Consider the following 26,295-nt stretch of genomic DNA (forward strand, 5'->3'; position numbering starts at 1 on the left):
TTATCATTTTAACATAAGGAGGTAAACCTAGAAATGAGAGAGTAAAAAAGACAGGAGGGAAGAGTAGCCAAAATTGGAAGAAAAGCTGCAATTGCTTTCTTATGCTTATTTCATATTGTATAAATGTATACCATTTCAGGTACCACTCATCATCTCTCACATATGTGCAAATTCATAAATGAATGTTGTATGTATACTTATTTTGTCTGCTGTTAGTAATGAATCAGATGCCGTTATTGGTGGGTCCCAAAATGAACTGTAATGATCAATACAGTCGTTATTTGACGGATGATACAGACAGAGATTATTTTACTCTGGAGAGCAAGATAGGCTATATAGATATATCCTATTATATAAACACTAGTCCTGTTTTGTGAAATTTTTACTCATGTCATTCCATACCTCCCCAGCCTTTCCCAAACCTACTTGCTCCAGCGTCGTTCTGTAACAGATCAGTTAGAAATGTAACTATTTCTGTAGTCTCAGATTACATTAACATTTTAGAATTTTGCTGTATTTGTTTAGATTTTTAGAATTTTATCTTGCTGTGTTCAGTGTAGACGTATGTTCCTGACCAGAACCAGAATAACTCATCTCTTTCAATGATCCGTGGATTACCAGATATTATAGGTGTACATAAATACTGCAGAATAACTAATTCACTTGCTAATAACAAAAGCCATTTTAGGAGTAAAAAGTTAGTGTTACAGCCTATCACCTATCTGTCTGAGACTGGGCTCTCAGAGGATCTTGGGTGTCGCGTTGTATTGTCTATTGCTAGGTGCTAGGCTTTCAGTGGAAGTCACAACCCCAAATTAAGCAGTAGGCTCCCTTTTCCGTGCGTGAGAACTGGCACCTTAGACTCGCAAGAGCCAACGTGCTGCACAGAGCACTGCTTACACACGTTCCCCCTGTCATTGCCATTTCCTGTGTCTGCCTGCACCTGAGAGAGGAAATGCCTAGGTTATGAATATATCAGAATAAACCAGGCCTTCCCTTGTGAGCTGCGTTCCCAGCTCGCTAGTATTACCAGACTTAAGTGCCTACACCTGGTACCAGAAGTGAATGTATATTTTTTTAACTGGACTAGCCTTTGGTGTTTAGGCACTATAAGATAAAATGGATGTTCTATCAATGGCAGTGGTACTCACATGTTGGAATTTAGTGTCTCAGTCCTCTCTGTAACTGTAGTCCCAACATTCAGGAATAACAACCATTTATCATAGGTGAAGTTAAAATTTCAGGGACAGAACCTTCTTACAAGAACTTCAAGTTAATGAGGACAACGTATGAAAAATCAGCATTAAAACAGGAATATGGTTTTGAAGTTTACTATAGTCCCACTGTTGCCTGATAACATCTTTATGTTTCAGGAGTAGTATCTCTTGGAACATTGCTTTCTGAAAGCAAAAAAAAAATATATTACTATTATTCACTGAACAAAATACCCCTTATTTTTCCCTTTCACACACAGAAAACATTGATTGAAAGACAAAGATTTTCTGTAGTGGAATATAAAGTATTTATTATTACAATATTTACAATATTACAGGGTAGGTAAGCTATTAAATATTACAGCAGATCCCACCTATATTTAAAATGCTTTTCTACTTGATATTAATGAAAATAAGCCACTGTTGATTATGTTCATTTACCCTAGAAGGGCCATAGAAATTAGTGGAAACCAAAATGAAGTGCTTTAAGATTATCTGTGAAGAGTTCAGTCTTCTTGGTCTTCAGAGAACAGCTGGTTACCTGTTCCACTCAAAAAATAAAGGTAAATCTACATAAAAAAAAGGAAAGGTAAATCTACATTTAGGCAGTGCACCTGAAACTGCTGAAGAACCATAGAATGGGTTGGAAGGGACCTTCAAAGGTCACCTAAGTCCAATCACCCTGCCTTGAGGGACATCTTTCACTAGATGAGGTCGCTCAAAGCCCTGTCCAGCCTGGCCTTTAACACCTCCCATGATGGCGCATCCACAGCTGCTCTGGGCAACCTGGTGTATCACCACCATCATCGTAAAAAAATTCTTCCTTATGTCCAGTCTAAACCTACCCTCTTTTAGTTTAAAACCGCTGACCCTTTTACTGTCACTACAGGCCTTGGTGAAAGTCTCTCTGCCCTTCTTATAAGCCCCCTTTTAAGTACTGAAAGGCTGCAATAAAGTCTCCCTGGAACCTTCTCCAGCTCCTGTTCCCAGGCTGAACAACCCCAAGCCTCTCAGCCTTTCTTTATAAGAGATGTGTTCCAGGCCTTGAGCCATTTTTGTGTCCCTCCTCTGGACCTGCACTAACCAATCCATGTCTGTCTTGTGCAGGGGACCCCAGAGCTGAATGCAGTGCTCCAGGTGAGGCCTCCCCAGAGCAGAGCAGAGGGGAGAATCCCCTCCCTCTAAAGGCTGGCCACGCTTCTTTTGATGTAGCCCAGGATATGCTTGGGTTTTCTGGGCTGCGAGTGCACATTGCCAGCTCACATCCAATTCTGCATCCACCAGCACCCCAAGTCCTTCTCCCCAGGGCTGCTCTCAAGCCCTTCATCCCCCAACCTGTACTGATACTGGGGGTTGCCCTGACCCAGGTGCAGGACCTTGCACTTGGCCTTGTTGAACCTCAGTTGAGGTTCACATAGGCCCTGAATGTATCTGAATAAGTCTAAATATTCAAGTATCAGAATACTGCAATTTTCTGTAATTTTTTGCAATAATTCAAACAAGGATCATTAACTGACAGTATTCTTTGTTCTCATGGTATGGGAGCAAATAGTGCTGTGCCCTGTCTGGTAAGACAAAGGCAAAGGGGTAAGATTCTTTTTCCGTTTGGTTTGTCCAGAGGAAAGTAGTACATTGTTCCATGCAATAAATAAAGCGTTTCTCTTCAGCTGGACTAACTGTCAAATGCCTGTTATATTTTGCTCTCACTGGTTTAGTTAGGGGACTGATGAGATCACGTACCTCACCTGGTTAGAATGCTTCCATGTTCACTGCTGGTATTGTTGGGAGGACTTTGATATCGGAAGGCTCTGCAGCGCAGATTTACATATGGTTCCATAGGCCTGGGAGTAACTGCCCATGAATGCTTTCGGATCACCAGCAGCTCCCACGTTTGCAGTAATCTGGAACATCTTTTTACTGGGCTTCAGAAGGGGATGAACATCTTTGCTCTGAAACTGAGTATTTCTTGGATTCTGTGCAAGAAAGGCCAGCCAAGATAGTTAGTAACCTGTACTCAGCTTTCTAAAATCCAAATAAGGAATACAAATTTTCCTTCAGGTGCAGAGTAGGACAGATCATTAACGCCATATGAATAATAAACAAAACAGACTGTTCTGTAAGATCAAGAATAGGATGGTGAGAACGACGTGAGGGAGAAGGGCTTAAGAATGAGTGTATCAGGAATGAACTAGTGGCACTGGAGCAAGATACAACAAAGTAATCCTGCGCTAGAACACAAGTCTAAAGGCCTGTTTGACTAGTATTTTGTTTTCAACAGTTGTGAATGTTTTAAATATATGTACAAAAGACAGATCATCATCGTAATTCCCCAATATATACTCCTGGCTTCTGTCAATGAAATTACTTCAAGACATTGTGACTTGGAAGCTGCATATGGATACAGTGTTTATCAGCTCCTGTGGTGGGTTAATAATATAATACATTTGAATCTGCAGTTCACAAGGAGAGCTATTTCACTGCAGCTTACACTTTGTGAACCTCTATAGTTAACTGAAAGGCAAGAGTTTCCACCCACTATTGTGGCACTGGCTGCTGTCACCCCAGCCATTATAGGAGTCTTTCCTGGTCAAATAGCTGAGAAAAAATGTTTCATGAGCCTGATAGGATATTGAAAATGAACGCAGAGCAAACTGGAACATCAGAAATTTTCAGCTCCTGCTGAAGCTGAATAAGGAAGATGGAAAAGTCAACATTCACTTAAGATAAGCCACAATCATAGTCTTTTTTAGACTGTAAGATAAAGTCCAACCATTGACCCATGACTGCCAAGTCCACCACTAAACTATGTCCCTCAGTACCACATCTACACATTTTTTAAACACCTCCAGGAATGGTGATTCCACCTCTTCCCTAGGCAGACTGTTCCAATGCTTGACCACCCTTTCAGTGAAGAAATTTTTCCTAATATCCAATCTAAACCTCCTCTGGTGCAACTCGAGACCATTTCCTCTTGTCCTATCGCTTGTTATCTGGGAGAACAGAGCTACCCCCACCTGTCTACAACCTACTTTCAGGTAATTATAGAGAGCAATAAGGTCCCCCAGAGCCTACTTTTCTCCAGACTAAACAACCCCAGTTCCCCTCAGCTGCACCACTGCCACCAGCAATGGAAGCATCCAATGCTAATGACCTTCTACCACAATATCCTGTCTCTGACACTAATCAGGATTAGCTTCTCAGGGAACAAATATAAAGCACAGGGCATGTGTAGGGTGATCTCCCTATTATGCTCTTCCAGTAACAGAAAGTTGGTCACAGTTACCCAAAGAATCTTCAAAATGCATTGTTTGTATGTACATCTGCACATGCGGCAATCTCCACAATCTCATATTGTGGAATAAATGGTTCCACACTTGCTCCACACTTCTAGAATAAATGGTTCCTCTCACTCTCAAAACAGTTTCAATAGGATTCCAAAGCAAAGGGGCTGGCAGACGGGTTCTAAGTGTGCATGTGGACACACTTGGAAGCTACTGGCAATTATGTCTCCTTTTAGCAGTTACTCATACGTATTTTCGTATCAATCACAACAGTTAAAAAGAGATCCAGTAGGAACAAGCTTGACTTTTAAGTGTCTGCAGCTTGTTTCTAGCTTGAAATGGTTCAGATCATTCAGAGCTGTGTTCAAAGAAATAATTTCCTTTAAGGTAAATGTGATATTGATCCCACCCAACTCATCTTGGATAGTGGTGTCTGTCACAAGTCCCTTCACACAACTGCACTCAGCATATATTTTGAATGGTTTGGAGCTCCAGCACATAGACACTAAAGTATTCTTTTGTGGGGATGTGAGAAAGTCCCACAACAAACAAGTCAATCTTCAGTGTCACAAAAAAGGTAATCTATGGTGCCTCCTCCCATATTCTTCCCCTGATCACTTTGTGTTGGCTTGACTCTCCTTGAGCTAGTCAGCAGACAACTAGTTCAGGAAAAATAAAGAAGCAGGGGCAAGGAGGTCATTTAAGAACCCAATGAAGATAAGAACTTTTACAAGGAAATGTGGCCAAGAACAAGGAAGAGGGAGGAGCAGAGAGGACAGGACTGAAACTTTTCAGTGTTCAACAACAGCAATCCATTACGTTGACTACAGAGGTAGTGCAAATTCTCCAAAGCCTGGAATATCCAACAGTCTCAATTTGGCTAAAAAAAGAATTTGCTACCTCCACACTTTGGACAGGACAAGCCATCATTGAAGATAATGTAAAAGCAACTGATCTGTGATTCTAAAAGTCAAAGGGCATTTTCAGTGCTGCTGACAATCTTAACAATTTGGTAAGTCTGAAATGGTGTTGAAATCCTCACTTGTCTGAAGTGATAAAATTGAAAGTAGAATGGAGTCCAAAATTAGCCTTTCCTCTAGAAAAAGGGCAGTGGAAAAAAAGTCATATATCTCAGCACATCTCAAAAGACATTGCATTAAAAACTCAAGATGGGAAAAATAAGCAGAGGCAGAAGATCTGCAGAGATATTTTTACTTTTCTTTTTTATTACAGTTAGCTGACATATATGATCCATTACAATTCATCTTTGTGAAAAACAAATTTACTGCTAATGAGGCAGAGACCTAGATTTACAAAAGGGCTGTGTTCCTTCATGTTCTCTGAAGTAGCTAATTCCCATACTTAAATTCAACAGTCATTCACAGAACTTCTGCATAAACGTATAGGCACCAAAATACTCTTGCTGCTCAAGTCACAGGTGATAGGTTTTTGAAAGACTGGGGCTAAACTTAAAACTGCAGGAGAAAGTTAGTGTTTATTAACCCAGGCTAGCTGAAGATCAGTATTACATATGTCGGAGATGTCATGTTTAAGCCACATCTGTGCCCTTGGCATTTCCTGGTGATTACTATAAGTGGTCTTCCTCTCAACGCTCTGCCTCATGCACGGCACTAAACTCAGGGTCATAAACTTCATTAGTAGACTAAACACCTGAAATGTAGGTATTGCAACACTGAAGACTGCAAGTATCTATGTGAATCTCCCCCATATTAGAGGCAAATTATGTCTAGTTACTTCCCTACTAGCAGAAACTCTACAGTGAGCACACGCTTCAGCTCTCTAGTAAAAGAAACATATTCCATACAAGCCCAACTGCCTTATCAAACTCCCCACTCAAGTTTAAAAAACTCCCAGTTTTTTCCCCACTCAATCTCTTTTCTTTTTTCTTCCCTATAATAATGCCTCATGGTGGATTACATCCCACTGTAGAAGGGTAGTACCTACTTTGAACAACAGTGTGTGTTATGGGATTGTATATCACACTGATCTTTGATCTCTGACATAAAGCTCTTCCTAAGTCTTCACTCCGGCTGGATACTTCTGGCTGGACACTACTTGTAGTTCCAGCATGCACATACGAAGTTTTTAGAAGAGGCAGAGTTGGTTGTCAAACTGGTACCATTTGACTGACACCACATACAAGCAACAGAAATGCAGTGTATATCTTTGTCATGAGTAATTTTAACTGACAAAAAATTAATCTGCTCACTCACAGAGCAATATGTCTTGCCTCTCATTTAGGTGTCTTCACAAAGTTGCAAATCAAGATATTCTGTGTCTATATCATTTTGGTCTATCAAAAGTTAGGATGGGTTTGGCTTTTTTGGTAGCATTACTACTCACATTATACAGGTTCTGTACACTTGTAGGAGGTAGCCAAGCATTCGCATTTGCCCACGTGATTCGTCTCTCAAGTTTCCTATTGTTGGAGATTCTGGCCTGTTGAAAAGGTGGTGCAGAACAGTTCCTGATCACAGCACCAGAATTTGCATTATCTGCAGAAGAAAAACCATGAGAGAAAGTAGGAAGATCATGAGGACACAGAACACACTAACTGAGGCAAGGACAGAACATAAAAACTGAGTTAGCCCCTGCCATCTCACCTCATCTCACAAACACAACAAAAATACTCAGAATAAAATCAGAATGTAGTAGGCAAAAAAACCCCAGAGTTCAAAAGGGAATGGGAAAAGGTAACAGCAGTAGAGAAGGAAAGAGAAAACCGAAAGGAACACAGAGTCAATACTGAGGCAGGAAAGAGCCAAAGAGAATGTCATACACCCCAAACTCATTCAACAGTGTTTTGTTCTTCTGTCATTTTCCTCCCACACTTTCACATTCTCATTTTGCCATGTAGATACTCCCAATTTTTTTCCCCACTCAATCTCTTTTCTTTTTTCTTCCCTATAATAATGCCTCATGGTGGATTACATCCCACTGTAGAAGGGTAGTACCTACTTTGAACAACAGTGTGTGTTATGGGATTGTATATCACACTGATCTTTGATCTCTGACATAAAGCTCTTCCTAAGTCTTCACTCCGGCTGGATACTTCTGGCTGGACACTACTTGTAGTTCCAGCATGCACATACGAAGTTTTTAGAAGAGGCAGAGTTGGTTGTCTCTGGCCTTTCCTGGTAGGTAAAGTCACAGAACTGGAATCTGGAAGTGGCCTGGATTCAGACTGACTTAGTTGAATGTTTTCTCTCTGCACTTGCTCCTTTGGATGACTATTTAATTTCTTTCCAAGGATCACCTACAAAAAGCAAAAGTTGGTTAGACTTAACTCAGCTACATAGTAGAGCAGAGGAACAAAACATAAAACCAAAGACTTACAAACAACTGCAATTTACTTAGCAGGAAAAGTAACAAGTATAATTTTAAAATTAATACAGGGTTGGAAAGACGATAGAAATGCTATTCTCAGTGGAGAGAAAGAATAGGCTGAAGCATTAAGAAAAAGGATTGGAATAGGATATACCCTGCGGCAGAACACCAATAAATAAAATGGACATTAGCCTTGGAAAAGACAGAATCTATATACCCAAAACGTTAAAACTATGTTGTTTCTTACCATTCCTTTCTAGAACTTTGCAAAGCTGATTTTTTAAGAGTCAGAGCAACATTCATTTTGGTTAGTTCGCAATTACTTCTCACCTACCTCTACTGCTATTATCTAGCAACAGAATCCTTGCCAAGGTGGTAAGAGCGTTAGGAGCCATGAGCAGATGAACTAGTAAAGTGAATACTAAGCGCAGGTAGTAAAGGTATTCTAAATGCCAATAGATTGGTCACAGATATTCTAGGTACAAGGCTAAGAAACAAGGAGGAGAGAGAGGGGGAGAATCCTCTCCCCCTAAAGACTGGCCACGCTTCTTTCAATGCAGCCCAGGATATGCTTGGCTTCCTGGGCTGTGAGCACACATTGCCAGCTCATATCCAATTTTGCATCCATCAGCACCCCCAAGTCCTCCTCCACAGGGTTGCTCTCAATCCCTTCATCCCCCCGCCTGTGTTAATACTGGGCACTGTCCTTATCCAGGTGCAGGACCTTGCACTTGGCCTTATTGAACCTCATGAGGTTCACATGGGCCCACTTCTCAAGCTTGCCCAGGTCCCTCTAAATGGCATCCTGCCCCTCAGGCATGTCAACCGTACCACTCAGCCTGGCATCATCTGCAAATTTGCTGAGGGTGCACTCAGTCCCACTGCCTACAAGGAAAGTACAGCTTTTTATTTTCCTTTTGATCTTACCACATATACCAAATGGTATCAAAAGGAGTATCTTTCCTTTTCCCCATACAACTGAACATTTTGCAGAGGTCTTTTTTCTGTTTGCTTGATTATTGCATCATTTCCTGATTTTTCAAATACTATTTCCCCCATGTCAATGCATTCAAAATATGGCTCCTAAGACATCACTGTCCTTTATTCTTAGTACATCAGCTACATTGATCTTTCACTTGCTCTTCCTCCTCTGTTCATTAATTATTCTGAAATCTGATAGTTCCGTGTATGTGGTGCAGCATGCAATGGTACTTATGTTCCAGAAAAAAACCTCAGCATTAGGTTATGCGATAACAGCTTGTCTGCACGCTCACAATGGAGCTCAGAAAAACAATGGCAGGATGGGGAGCCCAAATAATATGCTGCTGAGCTACTCCCTGACCCCTTTTCATGGAAGCCATCAGCTCATCAAAGGCCCATCTGCAACAGGCTGAAAGGAGCACAGGGATGCACTACCACAGACAGGAACCCAAATCAAGGGCTACTCAACACCTTGCCTAGGCCCCTGCCAGGGCTGTCCCAGCAAAGCCATCGGCCCCATTGTCCAGACCCGAAACTCATCACAAGTCATCAGGATTTCTCTGGATCACCTTTGGGATTAAGGGTAGCAGGGGATGGGGGAGTGGCAAGAGATGGAGGTGTGGAGGTTGCTGTCTAGGGGTTAGACACATTATGAGATGCAGGGGAAAGCCATTTGGGATCACACAGGACTTATGGAATGTTTAAGGTGGGAGCCAAAAGAGGAAAAGAGGAGTTTAGGTGGTTTGAGGAAGAACAAGTGCAGGAAGCAGGGGGCAAGAGGTATAAAAATGGCCAGTCCTGTGTAAATAGCTGGCTGGTCAATAAGCTTGTCTGGCCATGCCACGCGCCTGATCAATGCAGTTTGCCCTACCTTCTTACTAAAATCCTTCCTCCTTCCTGGAAGGGAGGCTGTCTCTTCCGTCTGTGCGTGTGTGTATGCAGATGTGAGTGCCAGCAGCTGGAGTCAGATCACAGGTCTGTGTCAGATCAGGCCCATGTGTCGGGTGCCAGCAACTGAAGAGAGTGCAGGTGTGCAAGTGAGCATGTGATTGCTAGCAAACATCAAGTCAGACTAATGGGTGAATAGATCAAGTAGCCTGGGAGCAAGGGGGTGAGCAGGTCTCTAAGGGTGTGACAGCACGTGCACATCCCCAGGGGTGAGAGCACCTGGGGGCAGGGGGAACAGAGGTCAGCTAAGGGACTTGGAAAGTCCTGGCCAGCTGTTTGTGTGCATGGCCTGTACCAGCAACTGGAGTAGGGTTGCAGCCTTGGGGGCTTGTATATCCAAGTGCCAGCAACTCAGGAGACTGGGATCCAGGGACCAGCTACTGAGCAGATGGAGTGCCTGAGACCAGCTGCTGCAGGGATCCACCTTTAATGTGTGTGTGTGTATATATCCTCACGAGTTGAATTCCACCTTGCTCAGACAGAGAAGGGAGCAGAATGAGGCTGATGGTGATGTCTATGTGTGAGTGCTCTGAGTGCCCGTTTGTGATCCCTGTGGCCAGCCATGTATAAATGCAGTGTGTGTGCCTACTGAGAATGCATCTTCAGCCTTGCTACTGGCTGGATCTGGGGACACAAAGTGGCAGCAGCCTCACCTCTCTTGCACTGTTGGATCCAACATAATATATTAACATAATAATATCCTAATAAAATATATCCTCATAAAAATAACATAATAATAACACAGTCTCTCAGACATCAGGCTTTACAGACTTCTCCCAGCAGAAATCTAGACTTAAAGATCTCTCAAAAATGATGACAGTATGAAGCTGACTGATAAGAAGCACCAAGATTTAACTGTAAGCATGTATGGAAAGACCAGGGGAATGTAAACAGAATAAAATGACTGAATTCATGAAGTGTGTGCAAGAATGGCAGGTTACTTGGAGGATTAGGACTGTGGAAAACAAGAGAAATTACCTCATATAACTTATTTCGATATTCTCCCACAGACAGCTGGATATCATCACCTAAAGGAAGAATCACGTCGTAGTCCAGAGAGGGCTCCCTGGCAGGACAGTGAAACCTAAGAAGATGATAACACATAATGTAATTCATTAAGACTAAAACCAGCACAACAGATCAATATAATCTTAAAAAGGATCGTTAAATCATCTAGTGTAACCTCTAGTGTAAAAAGGGTTAGAGAAAATGAAGAATCATTTTTGTCTTTTTTTTTTTCTTTTCCTTACCATGCATACAAAGAAAACTTGTGCCAAGAGCAGGTCTGTCATCTCAGAAGTCATCAGGGTAAACTGCACATTGGCATTACTCTCACCTTTTCACATAAGGATGCTGCAGAGCCTCCTCTGCTGTGAGTCGTTTATCAGGGTTAAATACTAAAAGTTTCTTCAGAAGATCCAAGGCAGGCAATGGAGTGGAGGATGGTAAGATCTCCTCAAATGTTACTCGCTGCCTAGAAGTCAGAAAATGATGACATAAGCACCCAATTCACAGTGAAGGCATGAATTACAGTTCTGTGGATCTCATCAAGGTGACACCTGACTCCAGAGTTCACTCACAAATAGTACATCATAATCCTGGAACACCGAAGTATAGGCCTGTGAGTATGGTAAAGTCTTTTACCCCTTTGATTAGGTTTGAGTACCTCCTCCCTAGTGTTAGAAACTTCTGTGAAATGCCTAACTTGCAAGTCTAGTCTTTCTTTCTCTTCTTTCAGTGGAAAATGTGAGATATCAGACAGTATCAGAAACAGGGGAATAACAAGTCCTCTGGACAACAAGTCATTCTTTTGTTCTTTTGACAATGCAGGAAGCCCAGACTCCTAACTTGGATGCTGCAGTTGAACTGTTAAAGACCCCATGAATCCAGCCCTTAGACCACAAAAATTCTATATAATTCGCAATGAGAAGAGGAAGTTTAAAAATCTGGTTTTGCATTTTGAAATCCTAAAGATAATTATTAACATAACAAACACAAGAACATCTGATACATTTGAAAAATCAATTTTAAAACATGATACTTATTGATATTTCAAATAATTTTGTTACTCTATGACAACATTCTTTTAGTTTGAAAAATGATCCATCACTGAACATAGAATTTGGACTGAGTGGTTCAGAAAAAAATCTTCTCAGTTTTGAAGGCTAAGATTTCACTTGCTCTTTTACCTAGCTTGAGCCATCTATCAGAAACTTAGCCACTTGACCATCACATTTCAGCCAGGAATTAATGGAGAGTTCCAATTGCTGTCTTTCACTACTCAGAGAAGGGTTATAGAAATGAGAGAGCTCTTCTCAGAGATGCTGTGGTGGTTGTCCCCAGCTGGCCACTAAGCCCCCACCTACTTGCTTGCTCACTCCTCCCTGCCCATGCTGCTGCTTTTTGACATGCAGCAGCCTACAACAGAAGGATTCACTAAATAGGCTGGGCAAGCTAGACAGCTGTTTAATCCTCTCTGTATCCATGGCACCTACACCAAAAGCCCACTGGCACCCTTTTGGGTCCCTAAAGTAGCCTCTCCTGATGTAGTCCATGCCAAGGATGCACAGAGCCTCCGAATCAGTCACAACAGGATGCTTTTGCCACTTAGTGCTTGTTAGAGTCACTTCAGCCTCCAACACAGGTAACAGTTGAGACCATCCTGTTGCTCCAGAAATCCAGGTGGGTTCTGTCCCCTTGTATCCTGATGGCATTAGGGTCCCTGTGCACTGGTATCCAGCAGAGCCTTATACTCCTGTGGGTCCAATGTGCCAGACTATTGAATCCATACGGTCCAATAAACCCAGTTATGCCTTTGCTCTGCTTGGCTGGAGGCATGGCCCCTCTACTCCTAGTCAGAGCGTTCATTACCCAACTCGTGTAACTGCAAACCAGGATCAGAAGTAGTATCAGTCCTTCCACTGTGTCTGGGAAATTGCCCAACAGCAACTGGAGCAGGCACCTTCCTGAATGCACCCTTTTTGGCTGCTGTTTTTCCTTGCAATTCACATATACAAGTTTCTAGTCCAAGATCGATGCACTATCCCACTTCCTCAAGTCCTCCCCATGGTCATGCATACAGAACCACAAGGTGGCATGCACGGTTCTCTTTCCTTTGAACAGAGAAAGGCTGACTCCGTGTGGCACTCCTGATAACTAAGACACTAACCGGTATGGGTGAGGAGGAAAACATACTCTCTCTGAATTTACTAGAACTTTGGGGACAGTTTTTCTATAGCTGCAACACCATAGGGTTGGGGAGGTAGAAAGATTCTCTTTGTATTGCCAGAGCTAGCCAACCAGTCTGTCTACAGCTGGTTCCTCAATGTCTGTACGAGTATTGTCAGGGTGCTGATCTACAATGTTGGTGTGCTCTGTACAAACTTTTGACCATGTGCACTGGGCTTCACCCAGATCTATGGAGCCCTGATTATTGCCCAGGTTGCTGTAGACCACGTCCACCACCAATTCCTTAATGCTGGGTATCTCCCTCAACAGTGGTACACTTGCTTCAGTAGTTTACAAGGTCCTCCTTGAGGGGATACCTCACCTCCACACTCAACAGAAGTCACCTCCAGAAGCTGCAGATTGTTGCTGCTCTTCTGATCCCTTTATCAGTTCCCCAGACATCCCAGCTGCTGCTCCAATTCCTGACTCAACACTGGCTCCAGTATCCTAGCATCAGAGCAACCAGGTGATAAATCTCCTCACCTGTGTGACAGCTGTAATTTTTCTGCATATCTTGCAGCCCATTCAGGGATAGGGACTGGGTAGTTTCTGCACTCATTCATGATTTCTGTCTCTTCTCCCTCCTGTTCTTGTGAGTGCTCTGCTGCAGAACCAGCTGCCTCTTCTCATTCTTCCTCTTGCTCCCTCTTACAAGCTTCTTCCTCCCTTACTAAGTCACTTCCTCTTCTATTGTTTAGGAGCAACTCTTATTATGGAGGATTGGGTCTCTGACTTAGCCACACTGCCCATTTTTATGTCCTCAGATCCAGAGACCCTTTCACCCCACTAAGGCAGGTGTAGGCCAGGCCCCAGCATGGTGTGAGAAGTTGTTGTCTCTTTGACACAGGGCATCCTTTCTTCAAGTGTTCTGTCACTTCAGCAGGATGCCAAACTTGTTTGGGTGTGAAGTCCTACACCACTGGACATGAAAATTGCTCTAGGTACCTGCCCAAATTCTCCTATGCAACCTGTGACACATAACCTGACTACCTCAGGGCATATCCCTGTGTGGCATTCACAAATAGTCAATTATCCTTAGGAAAAGTCAAAATCAGATTCTTGACATATACCAATAAGAGCATTCTAGTTACCCAAGGACATTCAAGAAACTGAAGAGCTATTGTTAACAAGGCAGGAAAAAAAAATATCTATCCCAGGAAAGAAGAAGGGGAAGGTGCAATTCTTTACTTCCTCTACCAATTGGCTCTCGGATGAGAAGAGGAGCAATTGTTAATTGTATCCACAAGATGGTTCCCAAAGTACTGGGACAGAACCAGTGCAGGGCCTAAATACCAGCAGAGGCTCAAGGGCAGTGCTTTTACCATAACTCTCCCAGGCAAAACACAAAAAAAGTGCTAAACACCACAGCAAAGTGCAAAAGCTGAAAGCAGTCATTAACAAGCCCTCAAATCTGATGTACAGCAAGACAGGAAGCATGCCATGGAGCAGGTAAAGGAACAAATAAGCCCGTGCTGAGAATACATCAATATTATGATCAGCAACAGCTAAACAGGTGTAACTGCTACAAATTCCAGTCTAGCACACTCCAGTCAAATCCACTGTGATGTCAAACCCCTGTGGCCCCATCTTGGGTGCCAAAAAGGACTCTGGTGGGTGACCCCAGCTGACAGCTTAAGACCCCATCCAGTTACTCAGTCTCTCCTCCTCAGCAGGATGGGGAGAAAATCGGAAGGGCAAAAGCAAGGAAAGCTCGTAAGTCAAGATAAAGACAATTCAGTAAGGGGAAGGGGGGGAAAAAGGGAAAAAGGGGAAAAAAACAAACAACCAGGTTGTGCAAAAGCAGTCCCCACCAGCAGACCGATACTCAGCCAGTGCCTGACCAACAGCTACCTCAGAGAAATTCCTCCCCCTCCCCCCCCCCATTTTATTGCTGAGCATGGCATTCTATTGTATGGAATATGGTCTGAAGGGTCAGCTGTCCCAGCTGGGTCCCCTCCCAGTCTTTGGCCAACCCTTAGCCTACTTGCTGTGGGGGCTCTGCAAGCATTGTTAAGCAGCAGCTGAAATGCTGCTGTGTTATCAGTGCTGTTTTGGTCACAAATATAAAACATAGCAGCATATGAACTGCTATGAAAGAAATTAACTCCATTGCAATCAATCCCACTACCGGTGCACAACAAAAGGACAAGAAGCAACATTTGTAAGTTGCATCAAGGGAAATTCCTATAGGCTACTGTGGCCATCCACTTCCCCCTGACAAGGTCAAACACGTCATGCTAACAGCTGAATCAGCAGGGACAAACGGGTCTCAGTTGCTCAACTGCGTGGCACAGATTGATAAAGGAATCCTGGCATCCCTGAATGAAAGGGAATAATGCTCCAGGATGCCAGATGAGGAAGTCAGCATGCACACACATATGCTGTTCACGTGAACATCAACAGACTTGCTACAGCTCATGGTTTGAGCCACTGTAACCTAAACCTATAAAACGTATCAGTAAGTGTTCAGAGAACTAGTCCCACACATTGCTGGGCTATGCGTACTGCAGACTCCCCAGTGAGAAGGATGCCCACTGATGTCATGACAGATAAGAGTAGAGAATACTTAGAGACTGGTAAGTAACTTCTTATGGCCATAGGATAGTGTAAGAGCATTAAGTTTACTAACGTTTACTAATTAGGTATGTAATAAATGCAGAATAATGGGATAGTCTGTGTACATAACTGGAGGATGTGAAAGAAGTATGAGAGAGACAAGGAAAAAGAAAATTAAAGGAAAAAAAATCAGTGAAAGTCATTAAGCAGCTGGAATGAAGCTGTCAGCCTAAACAGGTTCAGGCTTTCCATGTGTGAACTGATGACATCAGATACCCAAATGACTCAGGATAGGAAAATATTCTAATTTTGACAAAGCACACATGACAATAGCTTGGAATGTAGGCCCATTTTGTTATTCCCAGATTATGTCATTGAAATTCTCATAACCCTCCATCATTATTTTTTTAAAAAAACTTTACATCCCTTCCCTAGAGGGAGGTGAATCCGCAAAGAGCAGACATCATTTCCACTGGTGAACACTGGAAGGTGACTTCAGGGGAACTTTTTGCCAACATCATACGGTAGATTGTTGACTTCTGAGACACATCAAACATAGAAGGCTTACCGGGAACTCATGCAGTTAATAACTGAGGCCCTGTAATCTGACTGTATAGCCATAATATCTGCAATAATGAAAGGAGACTGTTAATGCCAAAATTACAAATACCAGAGGTACACAGTTTATGAAGGAAAGCAAATATTTGATAGTAATATTGGAAATTATCCTAATAACACTCAATGAGAGGACTTACAGAAGGGGGATGGAATATTTACTTGCAAATTTTCTAAGCTGATTTTCTCAATTCCTGTTCATTCTATTATAGATTTCATAAACTTGCACTCATACCCACATATGCAGAAGCACCAAGCTATGTGAGGCCAAATGATCTAGCCAGGATCACTTGTGTGGGACACAGAGAATAAGGGATATTTCTTTTTTTTTTTTTTTTTTTTTTCTTCAGAATCTTGCTTCTTTGGTCCCCATAAATCCTAGGCAAAGCTGCTGCTCATAGCTTGGTTTTCCGTGTTTGCAATAACTGTTGAACAAGTGCCTGTTTTCACTTGTTTGGCTAAAAGAAATAGAAATTGTGTCTGCTATAAGCTGCAACCTTGCAGCCTTTTTCCTGCGGTAAGGACACAGGACCTTCTGTTAATGACTCATTTGTCCTGTGCTCTTAGAATGCAGACCTTCTCACGATGACGTTACCAACACATTCCTCAATTGTATTGCTGAGAATGGAATAGCATTTTTTTTGTTATTAGTGCTGGTTATTCTTCTAACTTCTGTTTTGGTGTTTTCACACACACGCATTTCCACTCATATTTCATTCACTGCAACCAAATCTCTAATAAAAACTATAAATAACTTTAAGCTTGGACGAAATTCTCCAAAACTGTGATGTCCTTAAACTGAAGGCAGTTATTTTTCTAAAAAACTGCTAGCTCAGTTAGAACGTATCAACTTACTGGAGAAGTTTATAAAGTGTATGGGCTGTTAGACTGGATCTCATAGAAGACAATCGTAATCATCATCATCATCCCTTTTAGATTTAACACATATTTACTTGGTCTTTTGCTTCCGTGTTTAGATTTCCAGACCAAAAAGTCCAATCTACCTTTACTACACAAGTCCCACTGAAGTATGATACTCTGTTTTAAACTGTTATCCTCTTAGAAATCTCATAAATGTTTTGAAGGCCTGGTTCTTGTTTCTCATCTAATGAAGTATGGGCTTATTTTCCTCTAACACTAACATTTCACAGTTAAGTCTTTAATTTCCTTGGAAAGCTGGAACAACTTGCAAGAGATAACTTCTTCCCTGATCCAGCTGGGCTGCTTTCCTTCACCCTTTTAATCTTTTCTCTAAATAACTTTCCCCATAAAAGAGTCTTACCTTCTGGGGATGGGGCAGGAATGACCCTCAAGATCTGCTCTATTTGATTCATTGTTGATGTTCCTGGAAAAAGAGGTTTTCCAAGTAGCATCTCTCCCAGAATACAGCCAATGCTCCACATGTCTACACCTTTAGTGTAACTACAAATAAGAATAGAACAGTTAGGACTAAATCAAGCAAATATTTTTCTGTACCTGGTATTCACATCATCTACATTACCTTATTTTGCTAGAAAAACAAGCTTGATGACTCCTTGAATATGTATGCTCACAGGTTTTAACTATAAAGTGAATGAGATTCAGGAATCATGAAGCTTGCGAGCATAAAACAGAAAGGAGATTTATCCTACTAAAATACACTCTAGGAAACCATAAAAGGAAATATATTAAAGGTAAATGCCAGGAGAAGGTAATAGATACTTTTCACATGACCAACAGTGAGGATAGGAGTTGCTGTTTGGAAACAACTGACTTTTCAGGGCATAATCTATCTAGAAAGTAGTTACTATTACTAAAGTAAATGTCAAACAATAGGTAAATGACAGTTTGCAAAACAGCCGCATTTCAAATTTTGGATACTAACCCATCCTGTATTTATTTTCTTTTCCAATCAATAAGATTTTGTATATTTAAGTCAAAAAAAGGACTAATCCTGACTAACAGGCAGCTGATTTAACATCTGATTACAGCATATTTTCTGAAGGTCTATCAAAGAACTCTCATTAAATTTGTAAAAGAGGACTGAAATACTCAACCAAATTTTGTAAAAACGCAGATTTAAGGGGAGAAAAAGCAAGTCTAGTGGGAGAATGGATGACAAACAGGTGAGCTGATAATGTATGTAAATGGACAATCTAAAAAAACAGGAAGGAAATGTACATGTCATGAGAGATTTTTATGTTGCAGAACTTAAGTTTAAATCCATATTGACAGAATGGACTGCTGACACGACATTGCATCTGGTGACATCTAAAATGAAAATATTTAAGACTTTTAGACAATATATTTTCCCAGTGCCAAAAAAATTTGAAATCCCATCCCTTCGCTCGCATTAAGCAGTTACCTCCGAGAGGAAAGTAAGATCTCAGGGGCTCGGTACCAGCGTGTTGCCACATATTCCGTTAGAGCAGGATTGCCTTGGTCCTCATTCATCTGACATAAAGAACGGGCCAGCCCAAAATCACAAAGTTTAACAAAGCAGTCTGCATCCAGTAAGATATTTGAAGGCTGAATTGAACAAAGGAAAATTAATAAGCTTTTTACTCTCTGAGTGGCAGAAGATTATTATCAAGGTTCTTTTACTAGTCTCATTCTTTTCATACTTTTCCATTTAGTGTTTAACAGAAAACTTGAGTGAAGGATAAATACTATGACTGAAATATACCTTCTGATCTCTGTGAATAACATTTCCTGAGTGGATGAATTTAGTTGCCTTCAGGAGTTGGTAGAGAATGTAACACTTGTGGATATCTTTCAGCAAATTCCCCTTCATAATCACAGCATGTAAATCTGTCTCTGTAATATATTACATCAGTAATATATCTAACATCAGTAAAAGATTACCAAGTTGTGAATATAAGTTCTTCAAAGCAAGGCCAGACTAGACCATTGTCCAAACTGTAATCTTTCAAGTGCATCTTCAACAGAAGTTAACACTGTCATTACTAATAGTAGTGCAATCTCTCTGTATTATGGGTTTGACTTGCAGCTCATGCTACAGTAACTTTTCTACTATTGCATACTTTTGTTATAACAAAATTGCACAGTTCCTTCCATATGTAACTCTTCTGTCTCTATAAGCCTGCTAATTTGCTGCTCACTGCTGTCTTTCCTTCATCTCAACCAGCCAGTTCTCATATAATTATTAGTCCCTTTAAAGCCTCACTGCTATATCCATCTAGTTACAACTGACATATATATACAAAACAGCCTGTACTGCTCCTACTTATAGGTCTACTTATATGAATAGTCATGTGAATCATCACACACTACTATCAAAGTAAGGAACAAAGATAACTCGTAGGAGAGGCTGTATTTAAATGGCTGATGCAATGCTAAGTCTCACCCATTGACTCAAAGATGAGGTAGATGTCCTTATCATTCTGAGCTCGGATAACATCAAGCAGCTTGATAACATTTGGATGTTCTCCAAATTCCTGCAGAGGTAAGGGACCCAACTGTCAAAATCAAGTGTCTTGCCTGTGAATTATAATTTCATTTGTATTATTGCCTAGAACAATCATTAACATGCTATTTCCTTCATTATGCTTCAACTGAAATAAATTAAAAACAAAGGATTTAAGCTTGCTCCACAGTATGAAACCAGGCAGTTAACCTAAAAAAAAAAACCAATCAACGAACAACTCTGTTGTCCAAAGTACTAGTTCTAAAAATCCCTCTATAGCGTTTGTGAATAAAATCCACTCAGCTTTATGCACCTTCTATTTCCTAATGAACACAAAAAATCATTATGGCAGTGAAAACAGAACAAAGTTGCCATCAATATTCATAATTCAAAAACCCACCCAACCAAAAAGTATCTATTTGAGAGCAGGCTGAAACACTCTACAGGCTGCATTGATTGAACTGACTGTAATGGGAAATCAGGCAGTCAGCATACAAACAGTACCTAAAAATAGATATCTTAAACCGCAGGTGAATTCTGTCCTCACATTTGGAGACTTACAATGCCGTCAAGATCATTTACTTCATCCTCAGTCTTAACAACTTTTTTTTCCTATAGGTAACACTTCTATGCACCTAGAGACACTGAACACTTCACAGTATGCCAACATTTTCATGAACTACCCTGGGTATAAAAGTACAAATAGCTGCACCATAAAACTACACTTATATCTAAAATACATAAATGAATTTTTTGTTATTTGAACCAGCCATACAGACCTTTTATCTATTTCTGTCACAAATTCAGTTATGAACAGTCTAAAATATCATAATATTAAGCTATCTCCAGCACATTCTTACAAATAGCACCATCTTCCTGGACTCTGAGGCCAAAACATAAATTGGTTATAATGTATTACATCTAGAAAAATCCACAAACCAACACACTCACCTGCAGCAACCCATGAAAATATACTTACAAAGCAGTAATATACAACCAGGCCATCAAATACCCTTGCACTTATTCTAAGGACAATATTCAAAATACCTATCCAAATAATCTAAAGAAAGTTTTTATACCCAAAAGGGCTATTTTTCTAGAGATGCAGATCAGTCTTGACCATGTAACTTGAGCTGTTTAAGAACTTACTTCGCACTGCAGGAAAACCCCATTGTCTCACACTGTCTTGCCCCGGAACTGATAACGGAAAGTTAAGAAAAAGTTTCAATCCATACTAAAAAAACAACCCACTTTGAAAAAAATGTGGTCAGAGCCAGTCTTACTTAGTTTTGCTTAAAGAACAATGCTCTCACTGATCACCAAAAATGACATTCTAAAATGTGGCCCAAAATGCACCAAATAGGCCTACAACTATACTAAACAATAAACATAAAACCTGCAAGCAGCTTGACAACCAGCATATTATATATCACCCAGAAGAGAATCACCAAAATGCCTAGATTCAACATCAACACTTCTCAATTACAATAAACTTCATCCAGTCCATCAAATTCTCATATGATAAACATACAGATTAAACTAAGCAATCATTACACACAGGAAGTAACGTGCACAGAAAGCACCTGGTTACCAATCAATGAAAGAGTATTTCTTATTTCTTTCCCTTTCTGATCTCTCAGTCTTGAACCTCAAGAAAAAGCTGTAAGATACCTTCAAAAATAGGAGGGGAAAATGACAATTCTTAAATCTATTGGTCACCAAAAGACGTGAAAGTAAGGGCATAATAGCACATTAATCTCCCTCTCCCAAAATTACTAGTCCTTTCCTTCAGCAGAAATATCCTTCTTCTCCCAACTCCTTCTCCACCCATCTACTCCAGATGTGCTATACTTTCAGAGATGATCTAACTTACAGATAACTAACTTCTAAGGAATTGCTCTCATATCTTTTTAGCTTTTCAGTTTTCAGCTTCTGCTTCAGGCTGAAAGAATAATTAAAAAGTAAAAAACCTCATCTCTTTCCTGCTTATACTTGACAGTCTTAGGAAATACATCTTCCTATGAGCCCAGCCTGGCTTGTGTCCTTAGAAAAATCATAGTTATAACATTATCACTATTCAGAAACACTGGTGTTTCTACACAATAAGTCTATGGAGGAACGGACAGATAATGTTAATGCCACTGCCGTTGATAACGTAATTAGGCATAGTGTGTGGTCAATTATATCAAAATAAGACCAGCCTTAAGGAATTCCATACGTAACTTCCATATTAGTTTTGCTTTAATTATTTCAAGTGGTCAAGTTGCTTCTCACATGATGAAGGAAAAAAATTTTGGCATGCAAATCTCTTCCACACCCCAGCCCCACCTCTGGATTATGGCATTTAAAATTTAAGAAAAACACTTTCTACCCACAAGGAAGTAAGAAGTAACAGAAAGTGCAAGTCAATATGGTGATCCTAGAACAGACATACTGCTAAAAATGGTGAAAGAACAGGGTTTATCTCAAAAAAAGTAAGACCAACTTTCCATTTCATTCAGGTGCTTTTATCTGGTCATGGAAAGACCGTTTGCCAAGATGGTGCAGAAATGAATAGAGTTGTCAACACTGATCATTGCATTTTGAAAAACAGTGGGAAGAAAATAGGTGTACAACATCTGAGATAATTAAAAGTCAGATAGGAGGGGGGGAAATGGACATTACCTTCAGGAACATAACCTCTCGAAATGTTCTCTAGAAATAAACAAAAAAAAAAAGTTTATTAACACCTCAACAGAATGACAGAACAGACTATGGACTTCCCACGAGTAGGTTAAATTCATTCTAATCTCTAAAGCGAAGCAAACCCTTATATAGTAGACATGCTAGAAAAAACCCAGTTGCTCACCAGAGAGTCACAAGTATGCTCTCTGTGCTTAAACACTATACCATAACATAAGGGAGAATCAAATAGTGAATGCCTATGAAGGCACTTTTTCTTCAGGGACATCAAACAGTATTTTGTAGATGCCATAATATACAAAGCTTGATATTTATTTCTCCCTTTTATCCTAATACAGCTGTGGACTGTATTATTATATGCATAATTGTCAAATAACTAACACCTTTCGAGATATAAATCCTGAAAATATCTATGAACTCCCACCACATTTTTCAGGACATGTTAGAACAATGATTTCTCACCTGAGCATCCGTTCTGTTCCTGAAAGCATCAAAAATTTTTTTAACAGCAACTATTTCTCCTGTCTTGCGATTGATTGCTTTCCATACAATGCCATAAGCCTATGGAGAAAAAGGACAGATGAACAGTGTACTATGACACCTTAAGCACAGTTTAGACCTTTGGTGTGGAAGGTGGAAGAAGAACGTGCTCAACAGAGACTGAAAGAGGAGGTAATCACCAGCTACGCAGAAGAAAGAGACATTAGGCCAATGGGCAATACTTGGTTGAGTCAAGGACTAAGAACATCTGTACTTACTCCAACCAAAGGTCCACAAGGTCAAGCATCCTGGCCACCAAAGCAGCCAATAGTAGATGTACACACTCACGAAGTTCAGCAGGGTCAAGTGCAAGGCCCTGCGCTTGGGTCGGGGCAATCCCCAGTATCAATACAGACTGGGGGAGGAATGGATTGAGAGCAGCCCTGTGGAGAAGGACTTCGAGGTACTGGTTAATGAAAAACTGGATATGAGCCAGCAGTCTGCACTTGCAGCCCAGAAAGCGAAGCATATCCTGGGCTGTAACAAAAGAAGCTTAGTCAGCCTTTAAAAGCAAGTGAATCTCCCCCTCTGCTCTGGTCTGGAGACCCCACCTGGAGCACTGTGTCCAGCTCGGGGGTCTCCAGCACAAGACATGGATCAGTTAGAGAGGGACAAGAAAATGGCCTGAGGGCTGAAACACTTCTGCAAAGAAAGGCTGAGAGAGTTGGCGTTTAGCCTGAAGAAGAGAAGTCTCTGAGGAGGCCTCATTGTGGCCTTTCAATACTCAAAGGAGTTTACAAGAAAGATGGAGAGGCACTTTTTACCAAGGCCTGTAGTGACACTATTGTGGAATCATTTAGGTTGGAAAAGACCTTTAAGATCATCATGTCCAACTGTTAACCTGGCACTGCCAAGCCCACCACTAAATCATGTCCCCAGGCACCACATCTACACGTCTTTTAAATGCCTCCTGGGACTGTGACTCAACCACTTCCCTGGGCAGCCTGTTCCAGTGCTTGAAAACCCTTTTGGTGAAGGAATTTTTCATAGTATCCAATCCAAACCTCACCTTGCATAACTTCAGGCTGGTTCCCCTCATCCTGTCACTTGTTACTTGGAAAGAAAGAGCCATCCCAATTGCCAACAGTGTAGTAGTATTATAGCACTTATCTGAGATACTTATATGCCAACTGTTTGTAATTCCTGATGCACAGCAAAGGACCTGAACCCATACTCCGGGATCACACATATTCTTGGGAAGTCTGCCTCAATGTTGCTATCTGAGTATTTAAGCATGAAAATCACTCAATATCTCATATTACAGCTGCTTCACTTTCTACAAGTGTTTAAATATTAACTGGGCATTTCTGAATGAGGAATGACCCCACTGTGCAGATGTAAGGCATCTCCTAGAATGTGGAAAGTTAAAATTCAAATCTGTGACCTAAAAATAAGAAAACTGGTTCTGTATCACAAGGGAGACCAAGTAATCACCTTTTGCAAAGTATCACAGAGTCATCCAGAATAGGGAAAACTCAGGTTAAACCTCCTGTTCCCTTAGTAGACAACACAGATTTTAGTTAAAAAACAAAACAACAACAACAACAAAACCAAAACCAACAAAAAAACCCCAAACTGTACAGGAACAGTGTATTTCCCTTGCTGCTGCACTTCTCTGCTTTATATTCTGGGCAATCCTCATCTGTTTCAGGGACTCCAACAGCCTTTTTAGTGCTCTGGTAAGTACACTAGGTGTGTGCAATCACAATACATACAGAACTTTCTCATAAAAGAGGCAGGAAACACAGGTATTTAGGAGACTGGAAGCACTTAAGTCAAGAGCTTGACTAGTAGTTTTGATAATGTCAGTGATGATGGACCTGAAACCACTAAAGTCCTTTAAAGATGTGAATGTATGTAGTTATGTTTGTGAACAGTCTTCAAATGGATCTCTCAAATAATCTGACATTTCAGATGAAAGAATAATGTCATTCTGTTCAAAGAACCTAGCATGTTAAAAGATGTAATATATTCCATTGGCGAAGGGAGAAAGGTGATAACTAATAACAAGATGGCATCAAACCTTGTCGCGACGGAGGGAAGACACAGTCACTCAATATGAGTGATCAGCAGACTTCGTTTATTGTGCCTTACAGTCACCTTTTATGCCTTGTTATAATTAGCTCATACATATTACAAAAGTTAAGCTCATTATTGGTTAGTTGCCTAAATATCAAGCCCGCCCCTAGTTTCTCTTCTGCAGTTATCTGTTCCCACCTGCAACATTCTTTTCCCACCGCAATCTTCCTGTTATTGTGTAACAAGAACAGCCAACGATAGTGTATTTTTGCTTTACTTCAGATAAGCTGAGAGCGATGTGCATTTTTGTCCAGCCAGCTGGACTATGTCTATGTGACCTTTTTCAGCTAGCCAGTTATCCACAAAACCTCCAGTCAGAGGCAAACTTAGAATGAATTACAGCAGTAAGAAAGATCAATGTGAATTTAAAAGGAGAAAATGAAAGCATTGTCTTGGAGGATAATGAAGAAAATAAGCTCCTCTGAAGTGCCCCCTTGTACACGAAATATTTAACTTCCAGTATCAACACAACTAAACAACTGCAAAGGGCTGCCAGAACAGAAAAGCAGATAAACAGGAAAGGTTTGGAGGCTGCCTGAGAATAAAGATCTTAGGCATTAACGTTGGTTCACATACAAAAATATGAAATTTATGCGGAAAAAAAAATATTTTATGCTGCATAAATCCTTGAAGCAATGGGGTTACGGCAAAGGCAAAAGAATTTGGCTGGCACAAACAGAATATAATTTGAGACTCAGATTCATTTTACTGGAAACCAGGTGTACAGGCAAGTTCAGTAGTTCAGTGCTTTGTGTGGCCGTAAGTTACCGGGGGGGGGGGGGGGGGGGGGGGAAGCCTGATGGGGAATTTAAGGGTATTTTCAGTTTCACACGCTACCACATAACACTTCCTCTGAAGTTTAGTTGTGTAACGACTATAAGAAGTCACAGAAAAGTTATCAAGCTACGATTTATGATTTTTTTTCTCTATGAGTCACAATAAATATCTCAAAGCCCAGTTTTTCTTCAGCTGTATAAACGTCCGGGCCTCCAGCACTAAGCGCGGCTCAGGCCTGCGGCAGGAGGCCTCAGGGAAAGGCGGGACCCCCCGCCCAGTCCCCCCGCGCCCCCCAGGCCCCCGGCACACTCACCCCCTTGCCCAACCGCTTCTTGATCTCGTACTTCCGAGAGACGAGAGCCTCCACCTCCGGCTCACTCATGGCGGACGAGCCGAGGCGGCGGGAGGGCGGGCGGGCTCGGCGGGGCTCGGCTCGGCTCGGCACGGACGCACTCCCGCTGCTATGGAAACAAGGCGCCGCCAGGCGCATGCGCCCAGCGGCCCGAGCTCGCGCCCCCCGCGGCGGGAGGCGGCGGCGGCGGGCGCGGCGCCTGAGGCGAGGCGCGGTGCCTGAGGCGAGGGCAGGCCGCTGCCGCCTCCTTTCTTTCCTCCCTTCCCCCGCCCTGGCGCCCTGCTGTGT

General features: G+C 41.5%; 1 protein-coding gene across 4 annotated transcripts; it reads right to left on the bottom strand.

Moving 5' to 3' along the window:
- Positions 1–81: 81 nt before the first annotated feature.
- Positions 82–26,295, bottom strand: MAPK15 (mitogen-activated protein kinase 15). Of its 4 annotated transcripts, none has more exons than XM_037380794.1 (14): positions 25,969–26,295; positions 22,722–22,820; positions 22,242–22,271; positions 19,518–19,608; positions 18,837–18,967; positions 18,516–18,679; positions 17,454–17,593; positions 16,125–16,182; positions 11,109–11,246; positions 10,751–10,856; positions 7,475–7,772; positions 6,860–7,011; positions 2,960–3,187; positions 82–1,400 (listed from the first exon to the last, which is right to left on the bottom strand). In XM_037380794.1, exons 1-13 carry the CDS (start codon positions 26,143–26,145, stop codon positions 2,981–2,983), a joined length of 1,791 nt encoding a protein of 596 aa, XP_037236691.1. In that variant the 5' UTR covers positions 26,146–26,295; the 3' UTR covers positions 82–1,400; positions 2,960–2,980. The 4 variants fall into 4 exon arrangements, with proteins under 4 accessions (XP_037236691.1, XP_037236690.1, XP_037236687.1 ...); XM_037380793.1 differs by having other exon boundaries at positions 2,955–3,187; positions 25,969–26,294; XM_037380790.1 differs by lacking the exon at positions 82–1,400 and adding an exon at positions 1,495–1,783 and having other exon boundaries at positions 2,955–3,187; positions 25,969–26,294.

Source organism: Falco rusticolus, chromosome 3 (assembly GCF_015220075.1).
Source record: "Falco rusticolus isolate bFalRus1 chromosome 3, bFalRus1.pri, whole genome shotgun sequence".
NCBI classification, from domain to species: Eukaryota; Metazoa; Chordata; class Aves; order Falconiformes; family Falconidae; genus Falco; species Falco rusticolus.

Coding starts and splice junctions, on each gene's coding strand:
- MAPK15 (XM_037380794.1), bottom strand. CDS start 26,145: ATGCGCCTGGCGGCGCCTTGTTTCCATAGCAGCGGGAGTGCGTCCGTG. Junction 22,272..22,721: donor GGAACAGAACGGATGCTCAG/GTGAGAAATCAT, acceptor GTTTATTTCTAG/AGAACATTTCGAGAGGTTAT. Junction 7,773..10,750: donor ATCGAAATAAGTTATATGAG/GTAATTTCTCTT, acceptor TGCTTTTTGTAG/GTGATCCTTGGAAAGAAATT.